Here is a 14,961-nt window from a genome sequence, read left to right as displayed (position 1 = left end):
CACACACACACACACACACACACACACACACACACACACACACACACACACACACACACACACACACACACACACACACACAATTGCAGTACATCATCATGTTCTTTGCAGTGTCGCTGTTCCTGTGCCAGTTCTTCCCCACCTTGGTTGTCACCACGTGGGCGCTGATGGGGGCTGCATATGTCCCCACGTTTGCGCGCACCCCGAGCGTGAATGGTCGTCGTATGCTCAAGTCTATTGTCGGCCACTGGGTTGTTGTTGAGCTCGAAAAGTACTTTCAACTTGCCATCTACAAGAACTTTGACGGTAAGTGCGTGCTTGTGCTGTTGTTTGTTTGTTTGTGCGTGCGTTTGTGCGTGCGTTTGTGCGTGCGTGTGTGTGTGTCTGTGTGTGTGTGTGTGTGTGTGTGTCTGTGTGCGTGTGTGTGTGTGTGTGTGTCTGTGTGTGTCTGTGTGTGTGTGTCTGTTCGTTGGTGACACTAGCAATTCAAATCTCACCATACTTGACACATGCCTCTACCTCCCCGCCCCGCCCTCCCCCCCCGCAGCACTCCCATCCGACTCCCGCTTCATAATCGGATACCATCCCCACGGCATTTTCCCGGCCGCGTGTTTGTACATGACCCGCACGCGCCAGTGGCAGCGCATGTTCCCGCATGTGCTCCCTGCCGTCCTGTCGTCAAGCATCGTGCACTATGTGCCCTTGTTTCGCGACGTGCTGCAGCTGCTGGGCGGATACGAGGTGTGTATGTGTATGTGTATGTGTGTGTGTCTGTGTGAGAGAGAGAGAGAGCGAGAGTTATGGAGATCCACAGACAGACAGACAGACAGACAGACAGACAGACGTCCACAACCTCACATACACACACAAACACACATACACGCGTATGGATGCGCATAAATGACTTTCTGTTCGTGCTCATGCGCATCACCGCTTGCAGGTGAGCCGAGGTGTGTTCATTTCGGCGCTGCGCAAGCACGACTCCGTGGTGTTGGTGCCCGGCGGACAAGTGGAGATGATTTCCTCTCGCTCGGATTCAAACAGCATCACCATCGACACGTCGCACCGTGGGTTTGTGAAGCTGGCACTGGAGCAGGCCGCAAGGAGCAACAAGCCCATCTACCTGCTGCCCACGTACGGCTTTAACGAGACGCGCACCCTCGACAATGTGCGCGCACCGCACGCCATGCAACGCTTTGTGACCAAAGCCCTCAAGGCAAACGTGATCTACCTCCCATATGGCCAGTTTGGCCTTCCCGGTTACCCGCGCACCGTCCCAGTGCGTCCCTTGCTCTATGCGTGCTTGTATCTGTGTTTAGGCATGTGTGTTTGTGTGGTTGTGTGTATATGTACATGTGTGATTGTGTGATTGTGCGCCTGTGTATCCCTGTTTGTGTGTGTGTGTCTGTGTCTGTGTATCTGTGTGTGTGTGATTGTGTGATTGTGCGCCTGTGTGTCTCTGTTTGTGTGTGCACCTTTGTCCTTGTGTCGTGTACACCATGCCCTGTGTCTGCAGGGCCAAGGTTTCACGCAGAACACCATCGCTCATGCATGACATCCTTGCCTACATGTGTGTGTGTGTGTTCGCCAGGTTTCCGTGGCCATTGGCGAGCCGGTCAAAGTTCCACCTGTTCACCATCCAACAAGAACACAAGTCGACCTCGTCTATCGCAGGTGCTTGCCATGCAAATGATGCATGCTTGCGCGCGCGTGTGTGTGTATGCATGTATGCATGTGTGTGTGTGTGTGCGTATGCAAGTGTGTGCACACGTGAACAAGCGCCTGCACACGTGAACAAGCGCCGAGGGCAGTGACAGATGTGCTTCGCTCATGCTGAACAACGGGGTGTTGCCGCATCAGGTACCTCGATTCGCTGCAGGCGGCGTTTGAGGCCTTTAAGCGCGATGCTGGTTGTGAAGATGACTCCCTCGTGTTCTCACCTCCCGAGCAAACACTCGACGGTGAGTATATTCGACCAGCTCTGTGTGTATGTATGTATGTGTGTGTGTGCGTGTGTGTGTGTGTGTGTGTGTGTGTGTGTACTGTGCTATGCTGTGCTATGCTGTGCTGTGCTGTCTTGCGTATCCATGTGTCTGGGAAGCTTATTGTGTGCGTGATGGTGCAACGACTCTGCATGTTGATTGGTTAACGATAACATGTTCGTTATCCGCTGTAACTTACGTGTTTATAACTGCACACACACATACACCTTCACCCACACCTTCACCCACCTTCACACACACCTTCACCCCCACACCTTCACCCACACACACACACACACGCACACACACACACACATACACTTCACACACACATACACTTCACACACACACACACATCCACATTCACCCACCCACACGCACACACACACACACACACATACACTTCACCCACCCACCCACACACACACACACACACACACACACACGCACACACACTCAAACACATAGCGGGTTCGTTTGAGGATGCGTGGGCAGCCGTCAAAGACGACAGCAATCCAACCCCGAAGAAGCACCACCCGCGACACAACGGCGTTGAAATGCTCATCATGGGATCCCTCCTCTCCTTCCTGTTCTGGACTATTGTGTGGACAGCGTACCATCAAAGACACAACTGAGGGTGTCAGTCAGCGGCAGCACTGAACGAAACAAATAAATGCACACAATCCTGCCACTTTCGTGTCATTGGCCATCACACTGCCGCTGTCATTGCGTTATGTATTGTCGAAGAGGAACCATCATGGTGTCACATTGTTACATTGCAACGAGCCGCTGTTGTACTGAGGCCTGCTCATCATCTTTGTTGACATGCACAATCTGCAAAAGCACCTGCTTGCTCATCGTTTGCCCTCCGTTGTTATTCGTTTGCCATCGTTTCAGTGCAGCATCGTAAACAAAACAAAACAATACATACACAGGCACCGTCGCTGAACAACATCACCAGTAACGACCACCACCCGCTTCGTTGGGGGGGGGGGTGGTTTCCGATTGCTACGCCCAATTTAATCGGTGTTGACACGTGCGTGTCCTGACTGCTTGCAACAACTCAACACCGTCCACCCTCTTCTCCGCTCCATTGTGATACGCATACCCACACAAATACAAAGTTCATATTGCCAAACTACTAGTAGCCAGTACGCGCCAATTACTACGCTATCCTCAACTTCGCTCCCGAGCACCTCATTCGCACCATGACACCACATCTTCATTCCTTTGCGGGCGCAATCCTCGAGTTCACAGTCTGCAGCGCCGCCCACCTGTCAACCAGACGCGCGCATACACACACACACACAGAACATGAGTATTCGACGCCAATCACCAAAAGATACGTCACTCTTCTGCCATGCACATCACCGTATTCGCTCAATCCGCGAAAAAAAGACACACACACACACAACACAATACAAACACAACACCCACGCGCACCAACACAACACAACACGCACACACACACACACACAATACGTACCTCTGTTCCCACATGCCGTCTCGGCCTGCGACTTGAGCGTTGTACGCCAAGCTGTACTTCAGCACGAGCTGTCATGCAATATCCCGCCAACGCAGGTTCGAAACGTTGTGAAATGAGTAAACATGGGAATCGTTTCAATCGTTGGCCCAATATTCCTCGCTCCACGCACATGCACACACGCGCGTGCACACACACGCACACGCACACACGCACACGCACAGCCAACCTTGCGAATGTAGTTTGCGACACCGCTGTTGCGGACCATGGTCGGCTTCTGCGGGGTGAGGGTGGCCTGGATCCTGCGATCCGTCTCCTCAACCCACACGCGATACGCATCCACGCTCAGCGGCTGCACAGAGGAATCAAGCAGGCACCAGGAAAAAAAAGAAGATGAGCCAGTGTACACAATTCCACGAGCCACGCACCAAACCGTGGTCACTTCACAAGTCACTTTCACGCCACTCTCTTCCACCACATCTGCACACCTGCACGATGATCATGACGGGGATGGGCTCGTTGTTCCTCGTCACGTCGTCAGGAAGGCCCTCCCAATCGCCATCGCAGTACCTAACCAGGACATAGCACAACAACAAAGAACACGGTGAGCCACACTGGTTTCACAAGCGTAAGGGTTGCCGGCAAAACAGGAAAATACAAATGCATACGCGCACACGCACACACGCGCACGCACACACACGCACATACACACACACACACACACACATGAAACACACACACACATGAAACACACACACACATGCGCACGCACGCACACACAAAAACATACAGGATGCAGATGGGCGTCTTGAGGATTGGATGCTGCTTGCGTGGGCCAGACTCAATGACCAGGGGGTGGTGCACATGGAAGTTCAGCTGCACAAGCTCCGCCTGTATGCAACAAAACGGTACAATGCAAGCAACGATGAGTGAAGAAAGAGGGGCACACAACAAACTAACACGCAAAACAAACAAACAAACAAACAAACAAAGTGAAAACAAACAAAACCATGGCCAATGCGTCACGCACCTGCCAGATGATGAGGTCTGGAGCAGGGGGCTGGCGCACGAGCGCACACTCCTGCTCAACAATCGCAGCACGAAAGCAAACCAGGAGTGAGTCAACAAAACAGGTTGTAAGTTAGTCCACGCACACGTATTCACTCAAACACACACATACACACTTTTTCACACGCATGCTGCGTATCCTCCCCCCCCCCTCTCCCAACATCTGTGCCTCCGGCTCTCCACGCGAAAGCAAAGCAACGCACCCCAAGGGCTCTGAGGAAGGCCGAGTATCTGCTGGGGGTGATGAGGCCCGCGTCGAGCACAATGTCGTCAAAGTCCGGCTTCCCCTCCACCAGCGGAAGAAACAGGATGCTCACGTCGTGGATGTTCTCAAAGTACGCCCGCTGCTCAAACGCCGTTGCCAGCGGCGGCGGCGAGCGGACGCGGCGCGTGCTCAAGCCAAAGATGGCCCGCATCGCCATCAGCATGGCAGAGTCAAACGCCGTCTCGCCAACCTCAGACTGCGGGTACGGCTCGATCGTCGCCACCTGCTTCGAGTCGTCAGCAACAACCGTATCCACGCTCGTGTTGGGGTCCTCCGCGCCAACGCCACCATCCTCCACGCCGTCGCCACTGCGCAAGCCATTGCTCTTGGTGCTGGTTGCGGTATTGTCAGTGGTGGTGGTGGTGGTGGTGGCCGTGGAAGCGTTTGCTGATTCGTCGACGGGTGGCAGCATCATTGGCGTCGGCGTGGCCCTGCGCTCGCCTTCCTCATCGCCTCCGTGTCGACTGCACACCCCGCTGCTGGTGCCGCTCACGCTGTTCCTGCTGCTCGGCACCAAGCTGTTGTGCCGTGTCGTGTTGCTGCTGCTGTTCGCGCTGCTGCCCTTGTTGGCGGACGCGCCGTCCGACCCCTGCTCCTCCTCATACCACTCGCACGCCACCAGCCGCTGGATGTCCAGGTACTCGTGCAGCTGCTTTGACAGCGGGTGCGGCAGGATGGCTGACACGTCGTAGCCTTCAAGCGCCGCCTGCCGCAGGCAGTCCACCTCCCACTGCAGCAGCTCCTTGGGCATCGCTGCCGGCCGCACAGAGCGCGTGTCGTGTGGCAGCGGTCCGTTGGTGATCAGGCCCATCGAGTGCCACGACGCACCACCGCCCTCGCCGTCACCGCTCCCATGCACCGCACTGTACGCCGTGGCAGTGCTGCTGCTGGTGGTGGTGGCGGCGGTGCCGGGCTTGCCCGGGGACGCGGAGGAAGGAGAAGCAGGCGTGTTTGCTCCTGTCGTCGTGGTCGTGCCCGTGGTCGTAGCAGCGGTGATGGTAGTGGTGGTCGTCGTTGCAGTCACAGCAGCGGCCACATGCCCGTTGCTGGCGCTCACCGACGAGGTGGCAAGAGCCGCCAGAGTGGTGGCAGTGGTGGTGCTGGTGCTGGTGCTGGCGACGACGGTACCTGCTGCTGTCGCGGAAGGCGACGTGAGAGTGTCATCTGGTGGCGGCGTGGTGACAATGGCCGGTACTGGCTGCTTGCCCTTCGTCTGCTGATGCTGATGCTTGCCTTGTGCTGCGCCTAGAGGTGAGACTGCACCTCGAGTACCGCCAGAGCCGTCATCACCGCTGCATGCAGTCTGCTGCTGTTGCTGCTTCGTTGATGATGCCTTCTTGCGTTCCAGCTCCTCTGTGCTGCGTGCCCGTCTGAACGTGTTCCTGAACAGGCTGCTCATGCTGCCACTGCGGGTCTTGCTTTCCCTGAGAATGGCCGCTGCACGCGTCTTGCTGCTCGCCGACGACAGCGACCGCGCCACCACGCCATCACGGCTGGTGCTGTCCCCACCATCGCCGTCCGCGGGCACGGGCGTTGCGTCGCGGGGTGGGGCGCGCAGGAACGGCGGCTCAGAGGCGTCGCTCGCCTCGTGCGCGACCTGCAGCAGCGGCCACAGGTTGAGCGTGAACCACTCGCTCAGCGTAGGCGTAAACACCTCAAACAGGCACAGGGCGGACGGGTTGACGCGGGCAGCAATGAGCATGCCGCGGCGGCAGAAGAACGCCACTTTTGTGCCGTGCTGCTCCTGGAAAAACTGCCGGGGCGCAAGCGGGAACGGCTGTCGTAATGTTGATGGTGGTGGTGGTAAGAGAAGGGACGTGGTGTTATGTGAATCAAGCGTCACCATGAACACGAGGGTGATTGAGAGGCCATTGCGATGATGACGAATAAACTCGTGCCTTGCCTTCAACACCCAGTTGCTTGCGTCACACACACACACACACACACACACACACACACACACATAGACACACAAAACACATGCAAGTTCACATTCACCCTGACCATGTCCAGGAGCTCGCGGCCGCCGTGTCTGTCTACGGTTCTGTTTGCGTAGCGCTTGAGCAAGTCGAGCAGCACGCCGCGCCGCTGGTCCAGCATGCGCTGCTGCGCCGGCGTCGTCGCCTTCTTCTTCGCCGCCTGGTGGAACTGGAGAATGGCTGCTCACAAGGAACACACCGCACCAGCAGGCACAACAGTTGGAATAACAGCAAAACACAAAATGCAGAGGAGATAAGCGGTAAGGAACGGTCGTGTCAACAGCGCACGCATTGGCCATGCACGCGACTGCCACAGGTCAAACAAGGGTCCAGGATCGTGAAGCAAGCAACGTGTTGTTGTGCACACACGCACACACACACGCACACACACGTGTACACGCACACGCACACGCACACATACACCGAACCGCACCTCGCTCAAGCTCTGGTCGGTACTTCTTGCGGTCCTTGAGGGTCAACTTGACAAAGTACAGCGTGAGCACACGCATAGCCAGTGCGTTTGCGTAACCAGTCGTTTGCCTGCCAAATCCAACGCAAATGCAGTGCAAGCGCACGCGCAATTCGCAATGCTTGTGAGAGAAGCAAACTTGTCACGGGCAAAACATGCATACGCAGTGCACACATGAAACGAAGACCGCGCGTAGAAGGGTCAATGGAGGAATGATTGGGCTTACACAGGCTCCTCTGCGGAGGACAAAGCCGTCACGTCGTTGAGCGGAAGGTACGCAAAGCAGCCCTCCACCAGGCGATTCAGCACCTGAAGGCGACATGGATGACATGCCAAGTAGTGAGCACAGGGACAACAGCTTATTCACAGCCACACACACACACACACACACACACACACACACACACACACACACACACACACACACACACACACACACACGCACAAACAAACAAACAAACAAACAAACAAACAAACAAACAAACAAACAGACAGACAAACAAGACGCGCACCAGCGAGAGTCGGATGATGTTCTTGTGCTTGTCCAGGATCTTCAGGATTCCTGGAATGGCAATGACAGCAAGCAACAACTCTGACAGGCAGACGCACACCAACCGACAGGCAGCGGTGAGACAGTGGTGGTGACAGACAGCAAGCCAAGGCAACGCAGTCTCTGTGGAACCATTTGCACGTTTAACGAGCATGTGGTGTACTCTTTACCGAGCTTGACGAGCCAGCGACGCGGATTTTCCTGTCCATACGGAAACTTGTGCAATACCTGCGGCATTCCGAATACAATGCGTCATTGCAGAGCACACGCGTGTTACAACGGGTACAGGCACCGATACACAGTACACGGGCCGTGAAACAGAGAGCAAGGTCGCCTGCACACGCACGCAAACACACGTGCATACACACACAGATGGACACATGTGTGCCTGCAAGATATGGATAGAGGGTACTGCACCTCGCTGATGGAGCCCGACATTTCGTCGGGGTAGTTGTGCAGCAGAGACATGATTGTGGCCGTCGTCCAATGGGGATGCACAGCGATGATGTCATTCTCACACAACCTGCAGCAAGCAGCAATTGCAACAACAGCAGTTGCAGTTAAGCCTTATGCGTGTACTATCACGCATGAGCGGGTGATACAAGACCACATCACGCGCACCCACACACACGCGCGCACTCACACATACTCAGACACACACACACACACACACAGGCACACAAACACACACACACACACATACACACACACACACCGCTTTGTGTATTCGTTGCTTGGGCCGTTGAAGTTGAGCATAAAGCCGAGAAAGAGGAAGAGGTCGTGCAGGACGGGCTCGCAGGCGGAGACGGCCACGTCTGGAAAGTACTTGTCCCGCGAGTAGCCGAGCCGCGAGATGCACTGGATCACGGCTGGGATGCTCTTCTTGATGGCTGCAGAGGACACAAAGTCCTGGAAGCGCCAGCACGACATGAGCGTGTACAGCGAGGCCACAATCCACTGCAGAATGAAAAAGGGCACCCGGCGGCCCAGGCCTTTGACAAGCTCTGGGATCAGCTTCTCAATCTTCGCCCGCAGCTCTGCAATCACGCCATTCCCGAGCCCGCTGCAGGGAGTGGTGAAAAGGGTCGGTAGAAGAGAGGCAAGGGAAGAGAAGCAGCAAAGCAAGGCGGGGAAGACAGAACAACGTGAGGAGGATGAGGGTGAGAATGTGCACATCGCATAGCACGAGCGGCTGGAGCACATGACAGGAGCAGCTGGAGCGTGCGCATCGAGGACACGAAAAAAATGCTCACTTTCACTGTCATCACCCATTGCCACCAAGACCACTGCCACTGTCAACAACAACAACAACAACAACAACAACAACAACAACAACAACAACAACAACAACAACAACAACAACAACAACAACAACAACAACAACAACAACAACAACAACAACAACAACGACAACGACAACGACGACGACTGCACCTTGATGGAGCCATGTAGAGGTTTGACTTGACGGCTGCGGCCTCTACGCGCGAGTTGTGGCGGAACCGGCGATATGGCGTCTGCTTTCCCATCCCAAACTGCGACACGGAGCCCGCACGCGAGCGTGTTCGCGAACTTGCCCGCCCCTGTGCACGGGCATACGCGCGCGCCTGCGCCTCGTTCGCCACGCTGCCGGCCCGCGCAGAGACATATGGCGCATGCTGGCTTGGCGTTGTTGACGATGACGACGGTGATGGCGACGGTACGTCGAGCGGGGAGAGAAGATCAGGCTCGGCACGCGACGGCGGCATCGATGACGACGGCGACCAACCGGGCATGACAATGCTCGTGCTGCTGCTGCCGCCGCCGCCGCCACCACCACCACCACCACCAAAGCCCAGGCCCGTGCCGCTGTTGCCGCTGCTGGCAAGGGCTCCGCTGCCAAACATGTCGTCGTCGTTGTCGGCATCCTTGAGACGCGGGGACGCGGACCGGCCCTTGTTGAGCGGGACCGGGGTGCCAGCCTCCGTCAGCGACTGCAGCGCCGCAACTGTCGTGATGAGCTGCCGCCCAAACGCAGACGTCTTCTTGTCATGCCGCTGCACAGCACTCGCCGTGCCACTCGCGCTCGCGCCCGTGCCATCGACGCTGCTGCCGGCGTTGGTGGTGGTGTTGCTGCTGTTGCTGTTGCCTGCAACGTGGCCCTGCGGCGTGTTCCGGCCATCGCGGGTGCTGGCCCCGCTCGAGGACATGCCGCCGCCGCCATCCCCGGCACCGTCACCACCATGGTCGCTGCCGGGGAGGTGCACGCTGGCCGATGACAATGCACGGGTGCTCATGGCACGCGTGGAGCGCGGGGTGACGCAGAAGAGGCTGTCGTTGAAGGTGTCGAGGTCCATCATGTCGTGCATGTCAATGGCGTCCCGAGCGCCCGGCCCACTCCCGCTCGTCACCTCAGACACCTGCAGATACACACAAAACTTCTTCGTCCACGACAGCATCGACACAATCTTGAACGCAGGCTGTCGGCAGTTACGCGTGCGTGGTTGCATGTAATTGTTGTGGTTGTGCGGTGGTTGTGTGGTGTCGTGTAATTGTTAGTTGGTTGTCGTTGTTTTTGCATGTGTGTAGACATGTGAGCGTGAGGCTTCGTTGCGCTCATTCGCAATCTGGCAGGACATGGGCAGAACAGACACAATCAAGCAAGAGTACACAGACATACACAAGTGGCATTTCAGGAGCCAGATGTGTGCTTGCTCATACCGACCTGAATGATGCGCAACGTGTGCTGGAGGTACTCGCTGATGGGCGGTAGCTGCTTGTGCTCTGAAACCAGTCATCAAGAGTAGATATTTACACGTGACTCGCTTTGTGAGCCACAAACATCAAACGCACTCCTTGCGCATCGGGTCAAACACCACACACACACACAACACACACACACACAACACACACACACATACACACACACGCTGGCACGCCACTGGCTGACCTGTGTGGCGCTCGAGGGTGGGGGACTTGTCCGAGATGAAGCTGATCTCCTTGAGCGTGGTGAGCACGGCGTCAATCACCGCCACCAGCACGTCGTGCGCCGGGTTGGCTGTGGGCGACTCGGGCGTGTACGCCATCATTGCAGGCAGCAGCGCCTGCACCTTGTGCAGAAAGTGCGGGTACGCCCGCAGCGTCTCCGTCTTGGACTCCATAAACGACAGGCCCGGCTTTGGCTTCTTGGCCTCCCGGAGCATGTCGAGGTACTCGCTGTGGAACTCGTCCTGCAGGGAGCACACGATGCTGCCGACCGTGGGCAGCGCCTCTCGGTGCAGCGTCACCGTGAAAAACTCGAGCGCAACGCGAATGTCGTCCAGGCGGCTTGCTATCGACAGCGGGCCAAGCAGCTCGCACGCAGCTGCACGTCGAGGGCGAGCGATGGCATGATGGGGGGGGTGGTGGTGGTGGTAGCGTTAGGTGATGTGGGATGGGGATGACAGTGGGTGAGGGGAGGGAGATGATGGCGGTTGCGAAGGACAGCGATGGGTGGCAAGATCGGCAAAGCAAAGGAACACACGCAAATATCCGAGGAAAAGAGTGAATCAGAACGGCAGAGCCATCAGACCACACACACACGAAGTAACGGCGTGTCACACCTTTGAAAAAGTACGTCTGCATGAATGGAAACGAGTACGAGAGGTGCGCCAGTAGCCGCAGTTTGTCCCGCAGGGTCGCCTTCTTCTTCGGCCTGGAACCGCACGCACACACACACACACACAAAGAGCACACAGCATTCTTCGTGAGCGTGTGGTTGCCAAGCGTGATTGCCAGGAAGAAGATAAAGGAACCGCCAGAACAACACAACAAGAGAAGGGAAAGGGAACATGTGCGGTCTTCACATTACACTTCAGCCCCCTCCCCCCCCCCCCCTCTTTCACTTGCAATCACGTAGCTCGCCCTGTTTCATCCCTTCCCTTCCCTTCCCCCGCCCCACCAGTCCAAGCATCCTCATCTCGATATCTCCGTATCTCCGTGTCTGGAACCCCCCACTCCCCTCCCCGTACCAGCGAAGGAAGGCGTCGAGGTTGTCGCGCCAGTGTGGGTGTGTTGGCACGCACACGGCATAAGTGATGTCCTTGCTGCGCTCCTGAAAGTCTGCAAAGTCGTCCATGCCGCCAAGATACAGGTCCTGCACCAGCGCAAAGTACAGAAACCCGTACATCGCATCCCCCTTGATCCACAGCAGTGGCAGTGGCGGACGTTTGGGGGCGGGGGGTGTCGTTGGTGTGTTTGCACACATTTTTGGCGACCGTGGTGGTGAGGACAGGGAGCATTGCACAACACGAGGTGTTTGGGGAGCATTGCACAAACACGAGGTCTACAAGAACACACACACACACACACACACACACACACACACACACACACACACACACACACACACACACACACACACACACACAACAAACACACACACACACACACAAAGAGCACGAAGCAGCATGCTTACCAGGTGGGCGAGGTGGTCCTTAGTTCCCTCGTACAGGGCGTGCAGGGCGTGCCAGCCCTTCTCGTCGAGCTGTGCAGGGTGCAGCATGCCACGACACCGCCCCCGCCGGTCCACGTCACCACGGCTGTACCCACCCGCCGTGGCAGCAGTGGTGGTGGTGGTGGTGCTGCTGCTGCTGCTGCGAGCGTGCACGTGGTCACCATCGGCATCAAAGTCCGGGTCCATCAGCAAACACTGTAGCAAAAGCGCTCGCACGCGCTCAGGGGCGCGTGTAAACGATTGCAGCACAGCCGTCACCTCCGCACACATGCACCAGTGCACGGAGCCGGCGTTGTCACTGCCATCGCCATCGCCATCGCCGCCACTGCCGGCACCACCACCGTTCCGCTCGCGGGTCATGCCGTCGTGGGCGTCACCAGCGTCGCCGTCTTCGTTGTCGCTCGCGGCGCCAAACCATGCGTCCGTGGCGGTGCGGTCAAGACTGGTGCAGGGGTCGTAGCACGTGGTGTCCTCTGCCAGCCCGAGCGATCCGCCGTACACACTGGCAACAGCAGAGACTCCGGGCAGGGCCGTGACTGCTGCTGCGTCTGCTGTCGCGTCATCGCCAGTGCCACCGCGAGCGCCCGCTGGCCCGCCCTGCGACGGTGTCCTGTTTGGTGCTGTTGACGACGACGCTGAAGACGAGCCCGGTGATGTGGTTCCCATTGCCGTCCCTGCTGCTGTTGACGGCCCCGTGCTGGTGCGTGATGAGCGTGCTGTTGCCGCACGCGACCGCGGCAGGGACGATGACAGCGCCGCAGCCAGCGCTGATGTTGACGACGACGACGATGACGCTGACGCTGATGCTGATGCAGGGGCTGCCGAGGCGTGGAAGCGAGCTGCTGATGGAGAGACGAAGCGGAGCGTGTACTCGAGGTGCAGGGCGTCCACCATGAGCGCCATTGTCTCGTGCATCAGCCGCTTGTTGCTCCCCGATACATTCCGCACAGCAGCACGCACCTCCCTGGCAAGCATGGCAACCATGATGACGATAAATGATGAATGGTGGTGATGGTGGTGGTTATATGTTGTGCGAGGCGGCAAGCAGCGACAGTGGTGTTGGGCTCAAGCACAGCAGCAAGAAGAGGGTCATCACGCACATGCAATCGCAAACGCGCGCATACACGCACGCGCGCACAGCATCTCACCGGAAGCACTCGCGACGGCGGACGTCCCAGTAGTCGAGACGCGCCAGCTGCACCAGACACATGCACATGCCCTCCGTACGCTCGTGGCAGTAGCTGCATACATAACACACAGCATCAAGCTGGTGAGCGAAGCACGCGCTCAAAACTGACACATTCTCACGAGCAAAGGCACACACATACACACACACACACACACGCACGCACGCACGCACGCACGCACGCACACACACACACACACACACACGCACACACACACACGCACACACACGCACGCACACATACACACATACACACATACACACATACACGCACACACACATACACGCACGCGCGCGAACACACATACACATACACACATACACACATACACACATACACACGCACACACACACGCACGCACATACACACATACACTCTCTCGACAAAACAAAAAGCCACGCACTCGAGAATGGTCCTGGTAATGTCGATGAGGGTTTGGAGGGAGAGGCTGGGAATGCACTTGGAGATGACGACAAACCACTCCCCGCGCAGCATGAGCGCATCCATGTTCTGCAGGGTGACGACGACGACAGCCTCCGTGTGGCCATGTGAGTTGATCGACAGGAGCATGGGTAGCGCCGTATCGACAAGGGACACGAGGTTCTCCTCGGAGTCGCGCCTGAGCTCCTCATCCGTGATGTCCACCAGGCCATGGAACGCTGCCTTGAGAAACTCAACCACCTCCCGGGAGAACGTCACCACAAGCTCTGGTCGATGCTCCGTGACAAACACCACATATGGAAGGATGAGGTGCAGGGGCTCCTCACCGCAGCTGCGCAGCAGTTCGAGGAACAGCGAGTGCAGCCTGGTCTGCGACAGATGCTCGACAGAGGCGTGGTGTGCTTCCTTGGCGGATGTCGACGACGGGTGCACGATGCGGTCGACAAAGGTACGCTTCTTCTCAGCGACCGTGGTTGCAGGCTTGCTGAGGTCATCTGTCACTGGCACGAGTGGCCCCATCGGCGGCAGCAGCTCGCGCGCGCACCTGTCGACAAGGGACTCCTGGCGCCCTGACGACCCCGCTTTGGCGGCTTTAGCTGCTTTGGCTGATCTAGCACCTGTGGCTGTTGCTGCTCGATGGTCCCTGGTTCTGTGGTACTCTTGGGATCCGCGGCGGCCTTGTCGACGCGATGGAGATGGCGACCCGCCGTTGGCATCTCGGCGTGGGCTGCGGAACGCCTGTCGAAGCCGCTGGAACGTCGATTGTGGCGAAACCTGTTCTTCCTCCTGCTCCTGTTCTCTGTGCTGCTGCTGTTGACGGCGGGGACTGCCGTCGCTGCGTCGGCTCATTGTTGCCACGCAGCAGCGAAAACGTGGCGCGGTGCTGTGATCCTATGCGAGAAATGAGGAAGAGCAAAGACCGTGGATGGTTGGTTGGCCGGTGTGGTGATGATGATGATGATGTGTGTGTGTGTGAGTGTGAGAGTGAATGAACGCACGTCGTCGCTGCTGTGAGTGTGCGTGTGTTGGTGAATGAGCGTGCAGGTGAGCGTTTTCCCTTCCTTCC

The 14,961-nt window shown here is 57.4% G+C and overlaps 2 protein-coding genes across 2 annotated transcripts; one reads left to right on the top strand and one right to left on the bottom strand.

The window, feature by feature from the left end:
• The first annotated feature begins 87 nt into the window (after window positions 1-87).
• Window positions 88-2,932, top strand: PTSG_08358 (uncharacterized protein). Its single transcript, XM_004990551.1, has 6 exons — window positions 88-306; window positions 548-741; window positions 941-1,279; window positions 1,592-1,674; window positions 1,861-1,961; window positions 2,451-2,932. The coding sequence occupies exons 1-6, from the start codon at window positions 99-101 to the stop codon at window positions 2,615-2,617; spliced, it is 1,092 nt and encodes a 363-aa protein (XP_004990608.1). The 5' UTR covers window positions 88-98; the 3' UTR covers window positions 2,618-2,932.
• A 50-nt stretch (window positions 2,933-2,982) lies between these two features.
• On the bottom strand, window positions 2,983-14,918 carry PTSG_08357 (uncharacterized protein). Its single transcript, XM_004990550.1, has 22 exons — window positions 13,858-14,918; window positions 13,416-13,508; window positions 12,229-13,231; window positions 11,783-11,949; window positions 11,375-11,466; window positions 10,723-11,136; window positions 10,498-10,556; window positions 9,231-10,252; window positions 8,512-8,859; window positions 8,214-8,319; window positions 7,967-8,024; window positions 7,759-7,838; window positions 7,473-7,555; window positions 7,211-7,317; window positions 6,803-6,957; window positions 4,737-6,575; window positions 4,496-4,546; window positions 4,256-4,356; window positions 3,954-4,035; window positions 3,695-3,817; window positions 3,469-3,536; window positions 2,983-3,256 (listed from the first exon to the last, which is right to left on the bottom strand). Exons 1-22 carry the CDS (start codon window positions 14,742-14,744, stop codon window positions 3,205-3,207), a joined length of 6,990 nt encoding a protein of 2,329 aa, XP_004990607.1. The 5' UTR covers window positions 14,745-14,918; the 3' UTR covers window positions 2,983-3,204.
• Window positions 14,919-14,961: the final 43 nt, after the last annotated feature.

The sequence above is a fragment of the Salpingoeca rosetta genome, assembly GCF_000188695.1.
Source record: "Salpingoeca rosetta unplaced genomic scaffold supercont1.23, whole genome shotgun sequence".
NCBI classification, from domain to species: domain Eukaryota; class Choanoflagellata; order Craspedida; family Salpingoecidae; genus Salpingoeca; species Salpingoeca rosetta.
Note: the sequence above shows the minus strand (reverse complement) of the source record. Positions and strands in the feature narration are given on the sequence as shown.